The sequence below is a fragment of the Ornithodoros turicata genome, chromosome 3, assembly GCF_037126465.1.
Source record: "Ornithodoros turicata isolate Travis chromosome 3, ASM3712646v1, whole genome shotgun sequence".
Taxonomy (NCBI): Eukaryota; Metazoa; Arthropoda; class Arachnida; order Ixodida; family Argasidae; genus Ornithodoros; species Ornithodoros turicata.
This window is the reverse complement of record NC_088203.1, coordinates 105,548,727-105,569,744: the sequence shown is the minus strand read 5'-3', so window position 1 is coordinate 105,569,744 and position 21,018 is coordinate 105,548,727. Positions and strand designations below refer to the sequence as shown.

Below are 21,018 nucleotides of genomic sequence, written 5' to 3'. Positions count from 1 at the left end.
TTTCTATAGGTATACCATTGACTTTACAGTCCCTTAAAAAGAAAATCTACACACAGTTTCTATAGGTTTACCATTGATTTTACAGTCCCTTCAGAAAAATTAAAACTGTACTTTATCTTCAGCGGGCTCTCTTTTGTTTTAGGGTCTATTTGAGTAGTGGAAGATATTGTGACATTACTATGCCAGACTTCTCATCGTCTTTTTCTTTTTCTGTTTCGTACCACTTGGAGGAGATACACGCCCGCGTGACATCCCCCCACGTTCCCTTGCTTGGTGCTGCCCCCCAACACGGACGGTTCTGCTACTTCTGCCACCCTTTCCATTGCTCGGCGATAACATTCCGTAAGCCTTCATTCTCTGAAGAAATATTGCCTGTACCATTGCGCAATGGAATGTAGTTCGTTACCGGGACCACTGCGTTTTTGTAACCAAAGAAAATAACCAGGTAAACTATATGTTTTTGCCTGAAGCAGGAGCAAATTAGGAACAAAATTAAACAAGAATGACCTTCATATATTGTGTGAAACGTATAAAAATTAAATTGCATCGCCCGTTTCTTGGAGATGATCCGCCATCTTTACTGAGGACCTTCAGACCCAACCCGAGGCAGTCTCGTGCCCGCACCGCCTAGTGCATGCCTGGGGCGGGGGGGGGAGGGGGGGGGGCTAGACCCCCCCCCCCAATCTGTGAAACCCAAACTGACCCAACCTCACTAAAGTGAGGACTTTAACCGAACCCAACGACCGTACCTATTGAAAGATGGCACCTTCGGAATCCGTTAGGCTTAGCGTTGCCGTGTTTCTCCTGCGCTATAGAAGTGCTTCAGGTGTTGTTATTGTTGAAGTGCATATAAAATAAGGTTCTAGACCACACAACTTTAATAATTTTTATATTGTTAGATTCAGTATATTCTTTCACTTGTATGTGATATTTACCTTTCAAACGCTTTCAATAATTTTTAAAAACCAGTGGTTCCGGTAACGAACTACAGCCGAGCAGTGAAACTTATGGATTTTAGTGAGTGTCTTGAAAAGTGAAATAATGGGTTGCCGCGCTCTATAGGCGGTGCCGGCCTCAGACTCTGCCGCCTTCCCTCCTGAGTAAACATGGCGAATCACCTTGAAGAAACTATATTTAGTAGCAGATAATAAAAACGTAGCAGATGGTTGATGAAACTCTCTTAAGCTCATGCTGTTTTCTGCTCTTTGGTCAACGTATCCACCGAGTGTACACATGCGTCAAATGTATATTGAGAAACGTCATTTGTCTGTCCAGTTTCAGGCGTCCAATGCAAAATTATGGAAAATCATTTTTGGGGCCCTCATGAACTTATACCCTATAGAGTGCCGCGTCAGTGAACGTTTTTCACCGTTAGAGAGTTGTACGAAACTCGTTCCAGGTACTTCGTTAACTAGATAAGACTTTGCTTTTTGGTAACGAAGTAACAATTTTGTTACCTCGCGAATATGCAAATAGTAACGTTGAACACCAGAGTATATAGGAGGAAAGCGAGTTCGTGTAACGGATGGCCACATGTTATGTTCGTTGTGAGTATCAGGAGAAACATGTTGCCTACAAATGTATAAATAGTAGCGCAATTTCATTCCAAAAATCGGTAACTCATTACCCTGCGTTACTGTTACTTTTTTTTTTTTTTTACACCGGCGATCTCCCCTCATACTATACACTCCCAAGCCACATCTTATGTACTTGGCTGCCATCAAGCCCTTACCCAGCTTATCCAGTTAGTGTTTATCACTTCTTTTAATACTTAGCACGTCCATATTTTGTGGTATGCAGAGATTCTATGAAAATGTAACACGTGATGGGCAGGATGACCGCGGATTCGTTAGGACATCATTCGTGTCACTGATCACTTTGTGCCTTCTCTCTCCCTTTTCGTGGTCTGTTTTACATGGTAGTTCACTCACTTGGTCAGTAGAACCGAGGTCTGTCTACTCCTGCGTCAAGACGAAACACTAACACAGTTTTGTAGATAGATGTTGAGCAGCGTGTATCGGAGTTTATTTTTCTTTTTTTTTTCGTACATAATTAGGGTTTGTGGTTTTCGGCATTTATTTTCAACCCAATTCGGGGGGTGTTTATCGGCATTTATATGGGGGACTATAAATCGGATTTTTTCGGCATCTATATTCCGCCCAAAAAATAAATGCCCGAATACGGGCATCTATTTATTTCGCATGAAGGAAAGCCTATTTTGCGCGTGAAGTGACAACGAACCGAAAAGAAGTGAATCGATTCATGGCTTCATTACCAATTTCTTTTATTGCCTGTGCCAAACCAGCAAACAAGGAGACTGCCTCTTGTTGTGATAGATGCAAGCGCACATCATCATGCTCGCATCTGTCATAGCGGCTCGCTCCTTGCGATTAATAACACGCAGTTTAGAGAACGCGCGCTCAACATTAGTGCTAGAAACAGGAATAGCCAGTATGCTTGAGGCGCACTGCGATAACAAAGGCCAAACAACAACTTTATTTTCGACCTTGGAGAATGGGGTAACAAAGGCCATGTGCTGGAACGGGTCGTCCAAAACTGAATAGCAGATATATCCACCTGAGGGGAAGGGCATACAGCATATTCGAAAAACTCGCGCTTTATATCATCCATACGAGATTCATCTCGTAGAACAAATAAGAATAAGTCCTCATACAGTGAAGTGCCTTGAAGTGTCTCAGGAACGGAAACAGGGGTCACTCCAACTAGTAACTGGAGGGGAGTAGATAGAGGAATAGAAAAAACACAAAAATTAACTAGAAGGCTAGGGCAGGGGATGAGCGATCGGCTTTTGAAACTGTTTGGGAGCTCCGTACACTCGTGATCTCTTTTTAACCCGACAACAACATACCATAAAGGTTCTGAATAGTAAATTCACTAAAGGTAGGTGTGTCACTAAGTACGTCTGCTGCCAAAAGGCGGTCACCGACCGCACAAACACACACCGACCGACACACACAAACGCAAACCGAAACAAGAGCACAGCCCGAAGATAATGCCACGCTTGAGAAATAGTCGACAAAGGGAGATTCCGAGGGGATTTCTCTTTGCCGTTCCAGGAATGGCAGCTGTCAGGATACGAGAAATTCGGAATTTTTCGGAATATTCCGAATCAGAAAAAAATCATTCGGGGGGTGTTTTCCGGCATTTTTCGGAAAATGCCGTAAACCACGAACCCTATACATAATGTAATCAAAGCAATGCGCGTTGCTGCGAGAGCCTGCCTCATGTGCATTATCGAATGACTTGTGTTTTAAAATTTTGCTCATTTCTGGCGTTGTGCTTTGTGCATCGGCATGACCTTATTGGATACACATCTCGTTAAAAGCGACAGGTCCTTACATCCATAGAGCAACCTCCTCCAAGCCCTGAATCCCACTCCCAACATTCAATTGACGGACACACTAAAGTCCTAGCCAATAACTCCATTAGCACCTACTACAGGGTACTGCCACAGCACAAAAGCACATCGCAAATATCTCTCACGACCTTCCAATGTATATATTAAAACAAACGTCCCACAACGAGAACAATATTCTCTGTCCCAGACGGGCACGCAGCAATAAAGAGACATCATTAGTTCTCCCAACGTTCGCTAGGGGGCACACCATTTCTGACTGTAGAGAAAAGGCCTAACGAACTGCAATTATCGCTAACGAAGCTTAACGCGCGTGCGCGCGCCAAGTATAAAAGGGGCACAGACGGTCTCTTCTGCTTTTTCCCTATTAGGGACGGTCGCGAAAGTTTATGGAGAACATCACGTATCAGCAGCGGGGCATCGAGTCAATTGGATTGTTGTCAATGGCATTGAAGACCACGTGCTTGATGGCGGCCAATTACATTAGAGGGGGCATAGTAGTGTAGTACTGGTGGAAGATTGCTGGTGTTAAACGAATTTAGATCTGAGTACACAGGAGGCAAGGAAGATTTCATGTCCCCCTTGTTTGTTTTCTCGTGTGATGTGGAGAGGACATTTCAGCTAAAGCTTTTGTTATGGGCTCCTTCCGACCTTTTCTTTGTTTGTTTTTTTCTTTGTTTTTAACGAAGGCGCGTCTTTTGTGGAGTAGTTGGTGCAGTTTCGCACTTTTTTTTTTTCGTGGCTTGCAAACTGCTGTGGTATAAAGAGTACGAACATGGGAAATATGGGAGTACTGAGGGTACAGTTTTCGCCTACAGTTTTAGCTGCTGTGACGAAACATTTCGCGGCTGTCGTAGTAGCACTTTCGTTTCCTTCTAATTGCTCCCATTTACAAAGTAAAGGATGCCCACAGATTGAGGTGTGGTGCTGCTGTTGTGAGAAGAAAGGCAAGAAGCAGATACGGCACATGCTAGATACAAGGAGGGACGAAAAGATGTAGCTTTCGGATCGAGAGCGAAATACATTGGCGCAAAAAATTGGCGCAACGTTTTCACCTTGAGGCGCAAAAATTGTGTCTTTGCTCCGTTAGTGTATTGAAAGGAATGCGGAAAGTTTGCTTCATGCTCTGTACCGAAAGGTATGGAATCATTCCTTTGGGATACTGCACGGCCTTTTTCTTTTTAATGCGCTAGCATAAGGCTCATGTCAAAGGGAAGACGTCGGTGTCCATCTGCGCGCACGAGAAAGAAAGGAAAAGGAAGGAAGGAGCAGCTTGAACGAAAACCACGAAGACAGCGGGAAACGACATGCGAGTCTTAGTGTGCTAGCATTGGGTGCGTTCTCTAGGCAACGCTGAGTACGAGTGTTTCATACTCCCCCCACTTGAAGCGCCACTATGGAATACATCTCGTGCCGTCAGAATCCTACCGAAGTTATGTTACTGAAATCTTCTTGTCTCACGTTACATTCCTGAAAAATATTTTGGCTCTACGTGACGCGAAAGCTGGAGAAAATTAATTTTTATTTTTGAGAACTGTGACGTCATGTTAGGCTCCGACGGAGCGCTCGGTTCTCATCTGGCAACGTTGTTGCCCTTGGCGTCTTCCGGGGGGCTCACCTTTTGCATTCGGTTAGCAGAGCCCCACGTGACATATCATCCGACCGCTCCGACTTTCGAGAAAACATAAAGGAGGGAGAAGACATCTCTCCCATTTTCCCCTCTTTCGATCAGTGTCACGTGACTTCTTCACCACGTGACCCTCCCCCGGACGCCGGTGTCGTTCCTAGGAGACGAGTGCCCTCTCCAGAACATGACATCATTGCAATCTATGGGCTTATAATTACGTCACCCGTTCCTCGCGTCGTCGAACCTTGTGGAGGCTCAGCAGGTCTTCAGAATTTGACAGAAATGCACAGCGTTCGTAAACGGGACTAAAATTTCGCGTATAGAATCCTTGAGGCACATTCTTTTCATGGACTAAATAGAAATAAACGCTGTTTCCCGAGCTCGGAGTGGCACTTTAACGCGACACTAGCGCCCCTCGCGCACCTGAGAGTAGGAGACTCTGTGCCACTTCTCCAGCTCCCGTTTCATTTCGGTGCATGGAAGCAGACGACAATCGCCGGGTTGTTTGAGACTTTCCGTGATGTACTTCCTGTTGAACGCCGGCGGCACGATTCGACGTGTGGGCTCGGAAGCAAAGTACGCACTTTCTACGTTGCCCTATGTTCTGAATTCAGTAAACTGTACTATTTTTATAACGGTTTTCATGCTTTTGTATTAGTGGACGTCTCTCACGCGGATATCGGCGGTTATTCGCGTGAAATGTGGTGTTTTAATGAAGATATCTTTACGCCATATGCAGTCGTCTTCACAGCTCCTGTGACGACTGTTACAAATTCCCATCTCTTCCATTTCATTTGCTGTTACAAGGAGAAGTCTTCACAGCAGTAGTCGTGTATTCCAACGTCTCATAGATTCAAACTAAGTCAACGTGTCCTCCGACTGTACACTGCATGAGCAGACAACAGGAAACGGCATCAGCGAGCGAGCAGTGCAGCGCTCCAAAGTTGCTTTTCGCTGCTTAGTAGCCACTCCGGGTGTGCCATACACCCGGTTCGAGTGCGCCAAAAGAGGAGCGTCATGAAGAAGTAGTAGTATACAATGGAGTGCGAACGAAGTACGAGTGCCGGGCCAAGTATAGGCGGCAAAGGAAAACAGAATGCGATCGACGGCGACCCGCTGCCGGGACTGAACAGCAACGTAAGCAACCCTGTTTGCGGACGCCACGGCTCAACGCCGAAAGCGCGCAAACGAGATCGAAGAAGAACGAAAGCAGCGGCTTACACGGCGAGCTGAAATGCGCCGCGAGAAGCGTCAAGCAGACACCGAACTTCGCGCGACGGACGCAGGGGCAAAACGAGCTCGACAGGATGCAAACCCAGCACTTCGAGAGGCGGAGGCAACAGCCAAGAGGGCTAAGCGACAGGCAGAGAGGGAGGCGGAGATGGAACGACAGCGGGTACGTTTCAACGGCGCAAACAAAGCGTTCGTCAAACACTTCGTTGAAAATCCCTTCGAGTTTGAATGCTCCGTGTGCGCACGCCTCTGGCACAAGAACGACTTGAAAGCGTTTCCTGCAGGCAAAGAGCGAGTACTTCAGAGCTGGGAAGGATAACGGACGTATTTTGGTTACTGTTTCCATTTTCGTTACTGCTATATTTTCGTTTTCGTTATCCGTTTCTGATACCGGCCTTTCAATTTCGTTTCCGTTACGTTTCTGTTTCCGGTAATGGAACGGTTACAGAGCTGCGGGAGGACGGCCCTTCGGGCTCGCTCAGCACCATGTTTTGCACAAATACTGCTTCGGTGTCACGCGTACACACGACACAAGTAATTTTACGTCGTTGGGATGCGCACATCTTGCAAGATAAAAAATATATATAGGACAAATAGGTTAATATATCAGACGGCTACGAAGTTGAATAAAAGTGAAATAATAAGACGTGGACTACAGATTACGGGAACGTTAAAAAAACTAATTTATTTAATGGGCAATTTAACACATAGATTAAAAAAAGAATGGTGGACGTTTCGACAATGACACTGTCTTCGTCAGGACAAAAGAGGTACAAGGCTTGCCTATTGCTTAAATAGGTTCCCTGGGTGACGTCACAATCGGTGCAAGTATGCCACGTGGCAGTTGTCTGAGTCAATTCTCGAACATTCCGCAAGGTCAAGTCCCGGTGGTGATGTCATCTTTCTTGGGGAGCCAGCTCACGGTGAGCTGTACTGAGGCCATAGCTGAAAAGAAACGAAGTTGGCTGGCATCCTCGTGCTATGATGGAGTATAGTGATGCGTTGATGTCATGGAGTTATGAGGACTGGCGCGCGGTAAGTGAGGGATACACCCTCGAGATCCAATTTGTGCTTTCTTTCCATGCTTTCGTGTAGTATTTAGAGCATTACAGGGAATGGAGTCATCAAAATACAAAAACAAAAAATGAAAAGTCTTTCGAATGTCATCGCACAACAGGAATAGCCGTTGCCTGAATTCAATACCGCACGATAAATTCGTTTCTGTTTCCGGTAATGGAGGACCGTGGTATGCGTTTCCGTTATCGTTACCATCTCCAATTTCGGTAATATACCGTTTCTGTTTCCGTTACCATTACCGTTACCCTTCCCTGCTTCAGAGCAGGGATCGGAACCGGTATTTTTTCGGGTTCGGGTTCACGCATATTGGTTCGGTTCGGGTTTAGCTCCGCTGAACCGAAATTATCAGCTTGAACCGGTTCAGGTATATCGGTTCGGTTCGGGTTCGGCTCAGGGAGAACCCCCCCACCCCCGCACATACACAGACAAAAAAAATCTGTCAGCGGTCGGGGCATTTATAGGGATTGGAACAGTTACTTTTTTCGGCCTCGGTTTAACCGGTCCACGGGCAGTAATTTTGCTACATGCAAGCAAGCTTACGCTCACCGTACACGATTGCAAGAGAATGGTATGAGATAACCGTTCAGGTGAGCAAAAAAAAGGTCGGTCAGTAGTAAAATTAATTCACCTCTGAACCGATTCCCGAACCGGTAACCGTATCAATTTTTTCGGTTCAGTTCCGGTTCGGCTCAGGACAAGCAAAAAAATCGTTCGGGTTCGGTTCGGGTTCGTCAGAAAATAACGGTTTTTTCCGGTTTTCGGTTCGGGTTCAGTTTCGGTTCCGATCCCTGCTTCAGAGCGCGTTCCCAGGCCGCGACGTGCCAAGCACGTGCGTGCAGTCGGTGAAGGCAGACAAACGCTTCCCTCCTCTACCTCTCAGAGACTGCGATGGATCGTGATGTGCCCATCCGAAGCTGGAGCTTCTCCTACGTCACTGGAGCTAAACTCCCTGGAAACCGAAAGGCCGCAGTTGCCATCTACGCTAGGATGGCATCAGCGTTACACCTCGAGAGATTCGCAGCAACGTTCACGAATACGGTGAGTCCTGTGCCGTGCGCCTTCCCACAGATCTCAACGTCGTTGCCAGGGATTACACACAAGCAAGCGGCAACCGCTGTAAAGGACATGATGGGCTGCGTTATGCTTACTCAGGAATGGGTCGTCATGGTGGGAGACTTCAACCAGGACGATGTGAAAGTCTTGCATTTCACGTTACATATGCGTTCTCTGTGATAAAATGGCGTAAATGCAGGCTAGCTGGTGAATAAATTCCATGCTAGGTAGCCTTTTTGACCCTTCGTGTTTGTATTTGTTTACGAGTCTTGCCCATCACTCAGGCTTGCCTATCATGGAGTTCTCTGTGCTTTGTCCGTTCTGCCGTCCCCAAAAGTTCTACCTCCACTGACTGAGGAACGTGTGTGGACCACGTCTACCAGACGACACCTCTGGTGGACAAGCTACTGTACATGGGGTGCCGCTCCACCGATGACAAAGCCCTTCTGGTGTCTCTCCATGAGGACCCTCCCCCAAAAGAAGTCGTAGACGGCATTTGGACACCAGAAATGCAAGAAATGCTCCAGTGAACCGAAAGGAGGAAGCAAAAGAAGGAATCACGCTTGTGCTAACGCTTACCATCGCTTTTATTGATTCGAGCGGGATAGTTTGTGCTCGGTAGCAGGGAGAAAAAAAAAGTGCAGAGGCAGGCAGCCCATCGCATCGTTTGAACAGCAACCCTGCACATCTGTGTAATGTAGGGGTGGAGGAGGGGATATGGGTGATCGTGCATATAAACCACTCCCTGTTTGTAAATAAATGACGTCATAGTGTTCGACAGCGCCACCAATTTGGTAGAGTTGAAATACTCTGGAAGGTAGGGGCAAACAAGGTCGCGCCCGAAAGCCATGGTCTTGAAGGGATTACGATGGTCCCTGAAAGGGAGGCGACCTTCACTCTTACTTTTCTTTCAGTAGGAGGAAGCGAACAAGTGCCCATTCGTGGAACCAAGCCCACCCCCACATATTATCGGTTTGAGTCTGTCTACCAATGTCACCAAGGTGCAGGCAAGCTGGTAGAAACATTGTAGGAAAAGTATGACAAAGGAATCAAACACCACACAGCATTGTTGGCATCTGATTTCTTTTCCTTCAGAAAAACTCTGGTCTTTGGGGAAAGAAAGGAAACCCTCTTCCCATAAATGAGCTGTTGAGAATAGGTTTAAATTTCCCGCCATGATTTAACTTGACCATGTGGCGCCGCTAGGCATCGGAACTTGCAACTATCTCGTACATATTAATGCGCGCAGTTGATTTCTCTATGGTTGCTTTGCGGGGATGCGCGATGAAATGTAGTACTGTCGTGCTTTCGGATAATATTTGCGAAACATTCATGACATCGAAAGATATCCACTGCAGTTACGTAATCGCAGTAATGTTTATTACGGGGATGCCGAAAACATGAGTTAAATTGCGTAAGGTGTTATTTGCACAAGCGTAACCTTTCTGCATCAGTACGAAATTTGAGCTGTCGGGATGTATTGCTTTTATTAACACACATTTCTTAATGCAATTCAACTATTTTGTGCCTTTGTCAGGTAAGAACACGCTTTCTCTTTGGCGAGCGTAATACACATCACAGTAAAACAAACTCTGCATCGCTCTACTCAAAGGAACATAAGATCTACTCCGTGGAACATGAGTCAGAACGCTGTCCCATGTTACGTATGTGTGTTATCAGTGTGCCAGCTGAATGGCCAAAGCATATCAGTTGTCGTTATTTATCGTGAGGGTGTAGTGCAGGCAAAAAATGAGGCTTGTACGGGAGACCCCGGGCATCCGTTTAATAGGGGTGGTCCGAAATGCTTGTCATGTGATGCTTGAAAAGAGAAGCAGAGAAGCTGCTTTGTGAGCCATCAGCACTGCCGCAGCCACGACAGACAACATATCCATTTTGCAATGACAAATCGAATACGCAATTCGCGAAGAGAAAATGCTGTCACGCGGCGAACAGCTGGTGGTTTGACGCGTCGTGAGAAGTTGTGTACAGAGGCACGGGGATCATAATTTCCACGAGAAGGAAAGAATAAACAAATAAACACGTTTAGAAACGAGAATGAAGCGAAATACTGCAAAAATGTATCCGACGCACTTCATAATATTCAGCCATAAATTGGAAGCGACAAATTTCATTGTAATGTCAAACGTTCGCAAAAGAAAAACGCAGGGGCACCAGTGCGAATTTATAAAATAATAGCTGAAATGGTGCCAATGGAGGTTGCTACATGTCGGCAACTTTCTGGACACCGTTGTTTGGCGTGCAGATCACCCAGTGCACCATAATGCTGGCCTGAAAGGATCAGTTAGTAATGTGTCTGTTTTCAGACCTCAAGGTTGCGAGTTCGACCCAGCCAAGGACGTTAACAACGTTGTGGCACGGGACAAGCTGCTCAGGAATGTTGCCCTCCGTGAAAGTTGTGCTGCCGAGATTTCGCTGCACAGAACCCTCAGGTGGACGGCAAAATTGTGAACAGCATAGTTGTTTCGCGAGCCACGAGTGATTGCACGTTATTGTGTACCACAGCAAATAAGTTTACAAGCTTTCCTGAATCATCTGGTAATTTTACCAGAATGGCTAGTGAGCTATAGAGGCCATTTGGTGTACACGTGTACAAGGTTGCAATTATTTGTATTAATATGGACCTTATTCTCTGCTAATTTTTACAGCACAGGGCTCAATAATCATGTAGAAAATAGTACAGAAACTGATGCTGGCACGAGATCGTAGCATGCCATCCTTCGAGCTTCCCGATGAAATGGGTGTTTCAAAGAAAAAAAAAAAAAAAAGCCGAAGAAGCCAGCGGTACTCAAATCAACGCATGATTGACGTTGTGTTTGTTTGCCTCAGTTCGCATGATTTCCGCCAACATGAACAACTTAATATGTGGCTTGCAAGCACACTTATGTAGATGCTGAACAACGTGAGCATAATGATACATTCTGTGAACGTGACATTCCCTTCGGGTTTCTTTCCTTCTATCGCTATCAATCTATCTTTTCCCCACTTTTATCCTACTTAGCTCTTCCTGAAAAATTGATCCAATCTCACTGTAAGCTGATAGCTTGTCTTTGATTTGCAGTAATGAGGTGACAACAGCTGCACACCATGGATTTACTGGTGCTAAAGGTGCTGACACTGGTACTGTTTCTTATGGTCACCATCACCATGGTGTCGTTACCCATGCTGATCTGGGACAAAATTCGGGGTGTGCGGGACCCCAGGAAGCGGCAGAAGTACGAGGCAGCCATCAGTTACGTGAGCTGCTTGGGAGGTGGGGTCTTCCTGTCCACCATCTTTCTGCACCTGTTGCCAGAGTCCCGTTTGCAGCTCAACAAAGGGCTGGAAATGCATCACATCAAGACCACATTCCCTGTGCTCGAGCTCATCTGTATTATAGGCTTCCTTCTAGTGCTCACTTTAGAACAGGTAGGTAGTGAACGTAGTAGGCACTCTGTTGACACTTAGTCTTCAAAGGCTGTGCTCCCAGCAATGGTACTCACATTAGAGCACTGCACGGGCCCGGGCCCCCGACCCGACCCGGCCCGCGGGCCGGGCTGGGCTTGTTATTGGCTGTGTGCTCCGGGCCGAGCCCGGGCCGACAAAATACGCCAGCACCACGGGCCCGGCCGGGCCCGGGCCGTTAAAATACGCCACCACCGCGGGCCGGGCCCGGGCCGACAAATATGTTCCCGAGAGTCAGGCCCGGCCGGGCCACGCAGCTAATTCCACACATTGGAGATGCATTAGTTCATATCATCATGCGCTTGCGTCATTCCTGTGCATATTTTGCAAAGACAAGGAAAGGGTACTGCATTATGCATATGATTCGACCCTCTAGAACATTCCCCAAGCCACTTTACATTGCTCCTCACTCCTCACATATTTCACAATCACTTTAGCAAAGCTTGGTGAGAGGGATAGGGACTGGGAGAAGCAGTTTGTCGACAGCATGCTCTATCTCCGCAAAATCTTGACAGTGTAACGATAACGCCCTGTGCGTTCTGGATTTAATTTGGCCTCGTGCGGTTACGGTGTTAAACCGCCATCACTTGTATGTTTGTCTTCTCTCCTTATAAATTTACTTATAAATTTGTTTGATAATCGCCAGAACCGCGTACGTCGCGGCTGGAAATACTAGGCCGGGATCTACTCGCCGGGTCACCGGGCCGGGCTCTATTTGCTTAGACGCCGGGCCGGGCTCTAGTCACTGGGTCACCGGGCCGGGCCATTTTTCGATGCGCCCGGGCCGGGTCGGGCCCGGAAAAGTCGGCCCGTGCAGTGCTCTAACTCACATAACTAACCCACTCTTCAACCTAAAATGTTGTATAGGGGGTGCGTTAATTATGCAAAAAAAAAACACACGAAAAAGTCGGCTCTTTGCGAGCTCCGAGCAAATGATAGATGTTTCCCGCACAACACTATCTCCCGAAAACTAGAGGGATTGCAGAATCTAGCTCAATATGTTAAACTGTTTGTTAGTGCTCAACGAGCTCAATATGAGAGTGCTCAATCACTGTGCTTGAAACATGTTCCAACAGTATTGCTTCGAAATAAGTCGTTGCATCAAATGTGTGGATGATGACTAACAGGATTTTCATCTAAAGGGATGTTGGAATTCTGTATGTGATAATAGAGCATTGGCTGTCTAGATCACTGTGACATTGGCACTGGAACTATGTCAGTAACAGCATCAACATAACATCAAGGCTCAGTGAGCTTATAAAAAATATCAAATTTCAGTACCGATCTTGCCTACATCTGGCAAATGACATTAGCACCAGTGCAAATTGAAGAAGGGGAAACATTACAAAAATCGAAAGACCCTGGTTCAGCCTCTGCTTGGGGACATGGAAGAGTTTCTCAGTGTATCAATGCCTAGCAGTAGATGCCCTTACACGTAAATCGTGCCGCGAAAATTCTGCGTTAAATTGCGTGAGAATGCATCGTGCATTAAAATAGACGCTTGAAATAGACTGGAAATAGAATGTTTGAGCCACTGTTCCCTGAGCAGGCAGGCACTTCCTTGTCGTTGCTCGAATATACCATCTTTCCATAAAAGATGATCGTGTAGTTATAGGTAGGGTTCTGGGTTTTTGGATTTATCCATAAAAATCCGAAAAACGTACTCCGGTAAATTTTTAACCAATTCGGATTAATCCGAAAAACTCCGCTTGGCATATGTTTTCCCTGATAACCGGGCTATTGTTCTTGACCTCCTTTTGTGTCCTGGGTTCCTTCTGACGTTCCACCGCAACGTAATAATAGTTTCCTTGACCTACTGTTTTCTTCTGCGGTTATCTTGACCAAGTGAGGATTCACCGCACGGGTTTTCACCCAGTATGTTTCTCGATTTCTTTGTCCGACACGTGACCTAAGCACTAAAGTAAGCTCCAACCGAGGTCATACGGGGTGGTCTCCTTGAAAGGGCAACTGGTTGGAGTGCTGACGACAAGACGGGACACAAGCGAAAGCTGCGCTGCAACCACGTCAATGAGTACCCCGATTTCGAGGAGTTCACATCATCCCGCGATCGCGATGCAGAGGTTGTCGTATATAAGTACTGCCGCATAACAGTGAGCACTGCACACGGAAAGGGTGCATTTGGAATTGCGGAACACCTCAGTGTGCGTCGCACGAAATGTATTGTTAAGCATGTGTCTCTTTAGTGTGAAAGCAATAAATGTGAAGACTGCTTTTTCGCTGTACAACACTGCGTTCATCGTCAAGTTTCCTCCGAATTTCGGATATTAACTGAGCTGTAAATCATACACTCTGAAAAACTCAATTTTTTGAAAAAACCAAACTCTGAAAACCCGGAACCCTAGTTATAGGTAGTTAAAATTTTTCAGTGATATCGCATGGCGTCAGGTACAGCGCCAGAATGACGCAGTGGAACAAACTGAGAAGTAAACGTGGATAAGATTGACGGTATCTGCGTCCACACAGTATCCACACATGTCAGGTATGCGACCGCATCCACACTTGTGCTGATACCGAGTGTATCCGCACATCCGCTGTCGTTGCATTTGTAGGAAAGCGTCAGCATGACAGTGTCATTGTCAATGATCTACAGGTTGATGTCGTTGTCAAGCCTCACTAGCTTTTTGCTCTTCTTCCCACCGATGAAGAAAATAAACTGGAACTGAAATTGAAATGTTACTAATGTTTTTACAAACTTTCCCAGGAATCTTATGCTATCCACAGTTGAAGCAGTACGCCACAATTGTTCAGTAAAAATTCAGTGGCGATTCAGCAGTAAATGTGAGACGAATGCGTTAGCATTATGCACCTTTTCCGGTCCATACTTGACTTGCGGGAAAATCCACTTCCGGTTGTCCACCTCCGGTATATACTTGACTTCCGGTTCGACACTTTCAATTACTATATGTAAGCCCAATTAATTAACCTTTAGTTACCCTCAATTACTTTCAGTTACACTGTAATTACCCTTTAATTACCAAAAGTAACCACAGGTTACTCGAGGTAATCTTGAATTTCATTTCATTCTCATTGATTACGTCTACTTGCTTTAATCATTATGAATTCCCCTCTAATTCATTTTAATTACATTTAGTTACCTGCCGTAATCTTTATTTCATTTAATCTTTCCCTCATTTAATCTTTCCCTTAATTACATATATACATCATAGAAAGTGAAGAAAAAACAATGTATACCTTAGATTCATCGCTTTAATCTCAACTTTCTTGCTTTAATTGCCTTTAATTACTTCTAATTACCTTCAGTTACTCTTACTTCTTACTTTTAATTACATTTGACTACTTCAATTTCATATCGTTTACCTCCATTTAAATTTACCCTCTTATATCCCCTTTATATGTCCACTTATACAGCTGCCTTTATGAGGCTTCAACATCTCATACACGGACACACACACACACACACACAGCTTTTCCCAGTTTGACGCTCCTAATGTTAACGCCGTAATAAGTGAGTTAGAGGCACAGCAATGCAAGCGATGGCACACTAAGACACCATTTTGGACTCTCTGCATGCTGCCAAATATGGCTCCCCGGGAGACCCTGACAGACTCACAATTCTTGTCGTGCGGTTTTAACCACATTTTATCCGTGCAGAATTCCAAACGTTGTATTTCTACCCGCAAACCAGGATGGCATGCGGATATCTGTGTGGATGCACGGATCTAATCGCACCTGGGCACACCTCCAGCTGCATCACTCTGCCATTTTTTTGTAAAATCGTGCTCCACGTTCTCTCCGAAAGGGTTGTTGGCGGAAACACCCAGTGGTTGCGTCGTACATGGATATTAACCCTCCCTGTGTCACAGCCGTGTCAATGTGATGTTTTCAAGTTTCTCCCAGACCCGTGTAACTGAGCACCGGGACTTGGGGTATATTACTCACGCAGTTGCGTTAATTATGGTAGTAAATACAGCACTGGTAGTACTCGATATATTGTGCTTTAACGGCAATACGGATGGCATTATTGGCAATACAGGTAGTGCTGCACCGAAATTTGTGGCATTACTCAATATTTGTGTTTACAATTCTGATTTCTAAAAGTGCCATAAATGACACTATTAATACTCTTTACTTTTTATAACGTTTGGCGTTAACCAAAAGCAGTAGTGCAAAACCATTTTGAGTAAGCTGAGTGAGTAACAGGTGCATTCCACAGTCTGCACTCGAAATAACCGCACAAATAATAATGGAAATAAAAAAAAAACTTGTTCCAGCTGGCTCTAACGTGGAAAGAACACGATGACGCTCTCAGATTGGCTGCTCTGGCAGCAGGGAATCCGACCACACACCTTAATGGGCAGCCTCTAGCCTCTCACTATGGCACCCTCCCCAACGGCCCCTTCCACGTCCACGGAGATTTTCCGCCGGGCTCCCTCTCGAGACCCGAGAACTTCCCACAGGATGACGAAGAAGAAGAAGAAGATCCAGATTACCACTCCGTTCACGAGGACCCCAGTTCCCACTCGGCCCTGCGTACTTTTATCTTGGTCCTCTCACTTTCTGTGCACTCTGTGTTTGAGGGCATGGCCATAGGAGTGCAACAAGACCTGCAGGTTGGTCCAGTTCAAGATTTGATGGGACTGTAGTGGTTATAGCAGCAGTGGTGGTCCCAGTGGGATGGTCCATTTGGTGGTGTATCCCAATCTACTTGTCAGCTGTCAGTATAATCTGTATGTTGAGATATGTGGTCAAGTAACACCAGAGCATTGGAAATCGTAGGCGCAAGAAAAAGCGCTTTAAATTTGAGAGCCAAAGATTGCGTGCGTTTTATCTTCCATAATTATTCACTATATTGCATTGCCACAGCATCACAACGACATCTCCCTGACAGGAGAATAGCTTTCGCGGAATGGTCAGCAACTCTACGATAGCAAAACCTATGTCGGGCTGAATGGAAAAGCTTATAAAGTGATATTTGGTCGTGGAAGCTTTCAAATTTTTCTACGACAGATCCCCCCCAATATCTTACAAAGTTGTATGACTCCTGTCCGATGGAATGAATTTTAAACCCACTGTGCAGTCTACAGTTCAACTGCTGGCAGCAGTGGCAATCCACAAGTGCATCCTGGCATTTACCCTTGGTCTAAACCTCCGTCCCAGTCGCCTGAAGAGGTGTGCTGTGGTTGCCTGTAGTGTCCTATTTTCTGCCATGGCACCTATTGGCATAGCTATTGGTATCGTCATCATCGAGGAAGGGGGACAGGGAGCCATTCTCGCCACTGGTGTTTTACAGGTGAGCGATACTTCTGTTGGAACTGATGTGTAGAACCTGAAGTTTTGGGGTTTGACCCGATTCTTCCCCAAATTTGCACCCCTAATAGAAGGTTGCCTCTTTAGGGTGAAAATCCCCCTTTCTGGGCTGGGCTGGGCGATATGTACAACGTGTTTCCCCGACATTTCCCACGCTCCGTTATTCCTCTAGTCTGAAGAAGAGCTTTCACTCGAAACGTCACCCTTTTTCGTTGCTCCCCTCTTCGATACCCCCCCCCCCCTTTTTGTTCTCTCTCTCTTTAGGGTGAAACCCGATTTTTACCCGGCAAATTGCCCTCACTGAGACGCCTGTAGGAATGCACACTAACTTGTTCGGCAGCAAGTGCAGTTAAACCACCGTTTATACCTATCCAGTACAGTTAATTTGAGTAACTGAGCCCCATTTCTCCCCAAATTTAGCATACTGGAAGTTTTTTCCACCCGAATTTGCGTGAATTTAGAGCAGATATGTTTATTTACCAGATTTTTACTCCCCGAATTTAGAAAAAAAATTTCCCGAAAACTTCACGCTCTACTGATACGTCGTGAGGGCGGTGGCGTATCTACGGTGTGGACAGGTGCCATGGGCGCCAGGTGAACAGGGGCGCCATTATGTGGTCGGGTGTGAATGTGCCAGGTCGGGTACTCAACCTGGCACATTCATAAATGATCTAAAGCACCCGCCATTAGAAAGGTTGTAGTGTGAAACCTAGTGCGGACCACACGAAAACGCATCCCCAAGGAGATCATGTTAACCATGTTGCCATGGGCGCAGGTAGCTCTAGATACGCCACTGCGTGAGGGTACTATAGAGAAATGCAGTAGACTTTTGGGGAACTATTGTTTTGCATGCAAGGGAATCGTGGCTGAAGAGTTTATGCTCCCTATGCTTCCATTGGAATATGGAAGCATCCTCCACTGGAAATCCAACCTGAGCATGCATGTTGCGTCTCCTGTGCTTCTAGTTATTGTTATTTAGTTGTTAAGAACTTTTAGTTATTCTTTAGTTAGTTAGTTAGTTTAGTTTAGTTAGTTTTAGTTACTCTTCTCTTTCCAGTTATGTGGATATCCTGCTCTTATCACCCTCAGTTTCCCTTTACATTTTATGTTCTAGGGAATTTCCTGTGGAACCTTCCTCTACGTAACGTTCTTTGAGGTCCTCCCACACGAGATGAATGTAGCAGACAATCGACTGGGAAAGCTGATTTCCCTGGTGATAGGGGTTAGCATCATAGCTGGCCTCCTAGTTGCCTTTCCGTCCAAGTAGAACTCTTCGTCATTGAGCTCAGGTAGGATACACTAGCTTCTCCCTCTCTCTCTATCTACTGCTGCTGCTATCTTACGATGTACACAGAATTTTACTAGGCTTTGTACGCAGAATTTTGCTCTGCAAGACCAAATATATATAGTTTTCAAATTCACCGAGGAAATTGCGTAGTAGTAGCTGAAGATAAGGCAACACAAAAAGAGCAATTACAGTACTATGCCTCACAATACTCAGCTGCACATTTTACCAAGAGCCATTTAGTACGCAAATTTTGTACGCGTCACAGGGTTGTGTGACCAAAATAAAGCTGATTGACGCCTGCTCCGGGTGCTGACAGAAGTCTAGCTTTTTGTCTGGTAAGGCTCTGAGGTGGTAAACCGGGAAAGAAGCTGATGGAGATGTCATGGGTGGGGATTAAAATGGAATTGCTGGAAATTTGAGATTTCAGTTATATACTGGGAATATCTTGGGAGTGTAAGCATTACCCGTATTACAGACAGAGGCGCAGGTTGTGTTTTGCCTGCACCAACAAGCAACATGTCATCTTCAGCTACAGAAAGACATATCTTTAATATGTGTTAAGCAGGGAAGGGTAACGGTAATGGTAACAGAAACAGAAACGGTATATTATCGAAATTGGAGATGGTAACGATAACGGAAATGCATACCACGGTCCTCGATTACCGGAAACGGAAACAAATTTATCGTCCGGTATTGAATTCGGGTAATGGCTTTGAGTGACTTCATTTTTTGCTTTTGTATTTTGATGACTCCATTCCCTGTAATGCTCTAAATACTACACGAAAGCATGGGAAGAAAGCGCAAATTGGATCTCGAGGGTGTATCCCTCACTTACCACGCCCCAGTCCTCATAACTCCATAAAATCGACACATGACTATACTCCACCATAGCACGAGGATGCCAGCCTATGATTTTTAGTTACTTATCTTGTACTTTTTTTTTCCTTTTCACTGTGGCCATCGCAGTATTCTTTACTATTGAGAGCGTCCGCTTATGAATGCGACGTTGGATGAAAGTTACGCCCGTCTTGAGTTGCTGGACTCCGAGCGACTGAAGACCAAAAACATGTTCCCACATACATTTTTTTTTTATCTTGCAAGATGTGCACATCACAACGACGTAAAATTACTTGTGTAGTATGTACGCATGACACCGAAGCAGCACTTGGGCAAAACAGGGTGTTGATGGAACCGGACGGGCTGTCCTCCCGCTCTGTAATAACCGTTCATTACCGGAAACGAAACGGAAACGAAATTGAAAGGCCTGTATCAGAAACGGATAACGGAAACGAAAATATAGCAGTAACGAAAATGGAAATGGTAACCAAGATACGTCCGTTATCCTTCCCTGGTGTTAAGTGCCACAAAGGTCTCCGCATATGGCTATGCTTTAAACAGTACCATACACTCGTAGACTTTTGAAGAAAAGTAAAAGGACACATAACATCTCCTGTATCTTGTAACCAAGGCAAAAACATAACTAAAGCCCCTAGCTTTCTGAGGTGGGAAATTTACTTTTACAAATCCGCGCGATTCCGCGGTTAAGAGCAAACGAGCGAAAAAAGAAAAAAAGCAGTATTCTCCCAAGATTGCACATCGACTAACCCTGCACATTTTTTGCGCCTTTCGTAAGTTTTCAATGCGCAAAGAAAACTAGACTCAACTCTGTCAATCTCTCACCGGGTGTTGCTACATTACCTTTACATTCTCACCGTTACATTACCCTTCGTCACAGCACATTCGGCTGTGTAAGTGCCACCACCATCAGTTGTGTGAGGCATTGCAGTCACCACTGATCAGGTTTAACCCGCAAAAATGGTGCAGATCGTTTTAAACCCTTGCATAATTCTGTAAGATATTGAATACTCCACAAAATGTGGACGATTGTGATGGAAAGAACAGGTTTTAAGAGCCAATTCTCTAAATATAACCAGTGTAACAGCTAAAGGCTTCTGGAATACATTCATCGGAATACTCGATAAGTTTGTGAAGCATTACTCTTTTTGGCACACAGTTGTAATTTTTATCCACCTTTGCACCCTTGGAAAGGTTAAGAACTACACCCTTGTTTGTATAAATGGGACATAATACGAAACAGATTTCATTGTAAAGGGTGCCAAGCCTTATGATTCTTTATTTTCCAGGAGGAAAGTTGAACAAAGGGACTCACGGATGGATGCTTCCTTACTTAAATTGAACAGCATAATACGTAAATAGCATTACACCATTTTTCAATAAAATTATGCACCAACAAAACAAACACGCACAGGGGAGTCTTGTCGGGTAACAATAAAAGTGCATTTTTGAGCACAGTACTTTTGTAGAGTACCCCATTTAGTTTGTGGCCAGCAAAAACAGCCCATGGGCAATTTTTCTGGCACTATTCAGTTCAAAATACGATGGTGCAAATGCCTACTTATGCTCTGTGGAAGACATCGAATGCTACAACTGTACTGCCAAATGAGCTCTTTAAGTCAATTCGTTTCATAGCATATCTTTACGTCAAAATGCATGAAAATAAGTTATTTCCGCATTTGTCAGCACTGTGTGTATACTCTTACACATTTCATCATCATCATCATCATCATCTTTGACTACTTGTACAGATATTTA

The 21,018-nt window shown here is 45.2% G+C and overlaps 1 protein-coding gene across 5 annotated transcripts; it reads left to right on the top strand.

Annotated features, from left to right (window-relative positions):
* The first annotated feature begins 243 nt into the window (after positions 1-243).
* LOC135389096 (zinc transporter ZIP1-like) lies at positions 244-20,720 on the top strand. 5 transcript variants are annotated; one of them, XM_064619065.1, is made up of 6 exons: positions 244-342; positions 11,446-11,792; positions 16,082-16,420; positions 16,888-17,100; positions 18,232-18,406; positions 20,550-20,720. In XM_064619065.1, the coding sequence occupies exons 2-5, from the start codon at positions 11,472-11,474 to the stop codon at positions 18,382-18,384; spliced, it is 1,026 nt and encodes a 341-aa protein (XP_064475135.1). In that variant the 5' UTR covers positions 244-342; positions 11,446-11,471; the 3' UTR covers positions 18,385-18,406; positions 20,550-20,720. The 5 variants fall into 5 exon arrangements, with proteins under 5 accessions (XP_064475135.1, XP_064475137.1, XP_064475134.1 ...); XM_064619067.1 differs by lacking the exon at positions 244-342 and adding an exon at positions 9,632-9,723; XM_064619064.1 differs by lacking the exon at positions 244-342 and adding an exon at positions 9,736-9,903.
* The last annotated feature ends 298 nt before the right edge of the window (positions 20,721-21,018 follow it).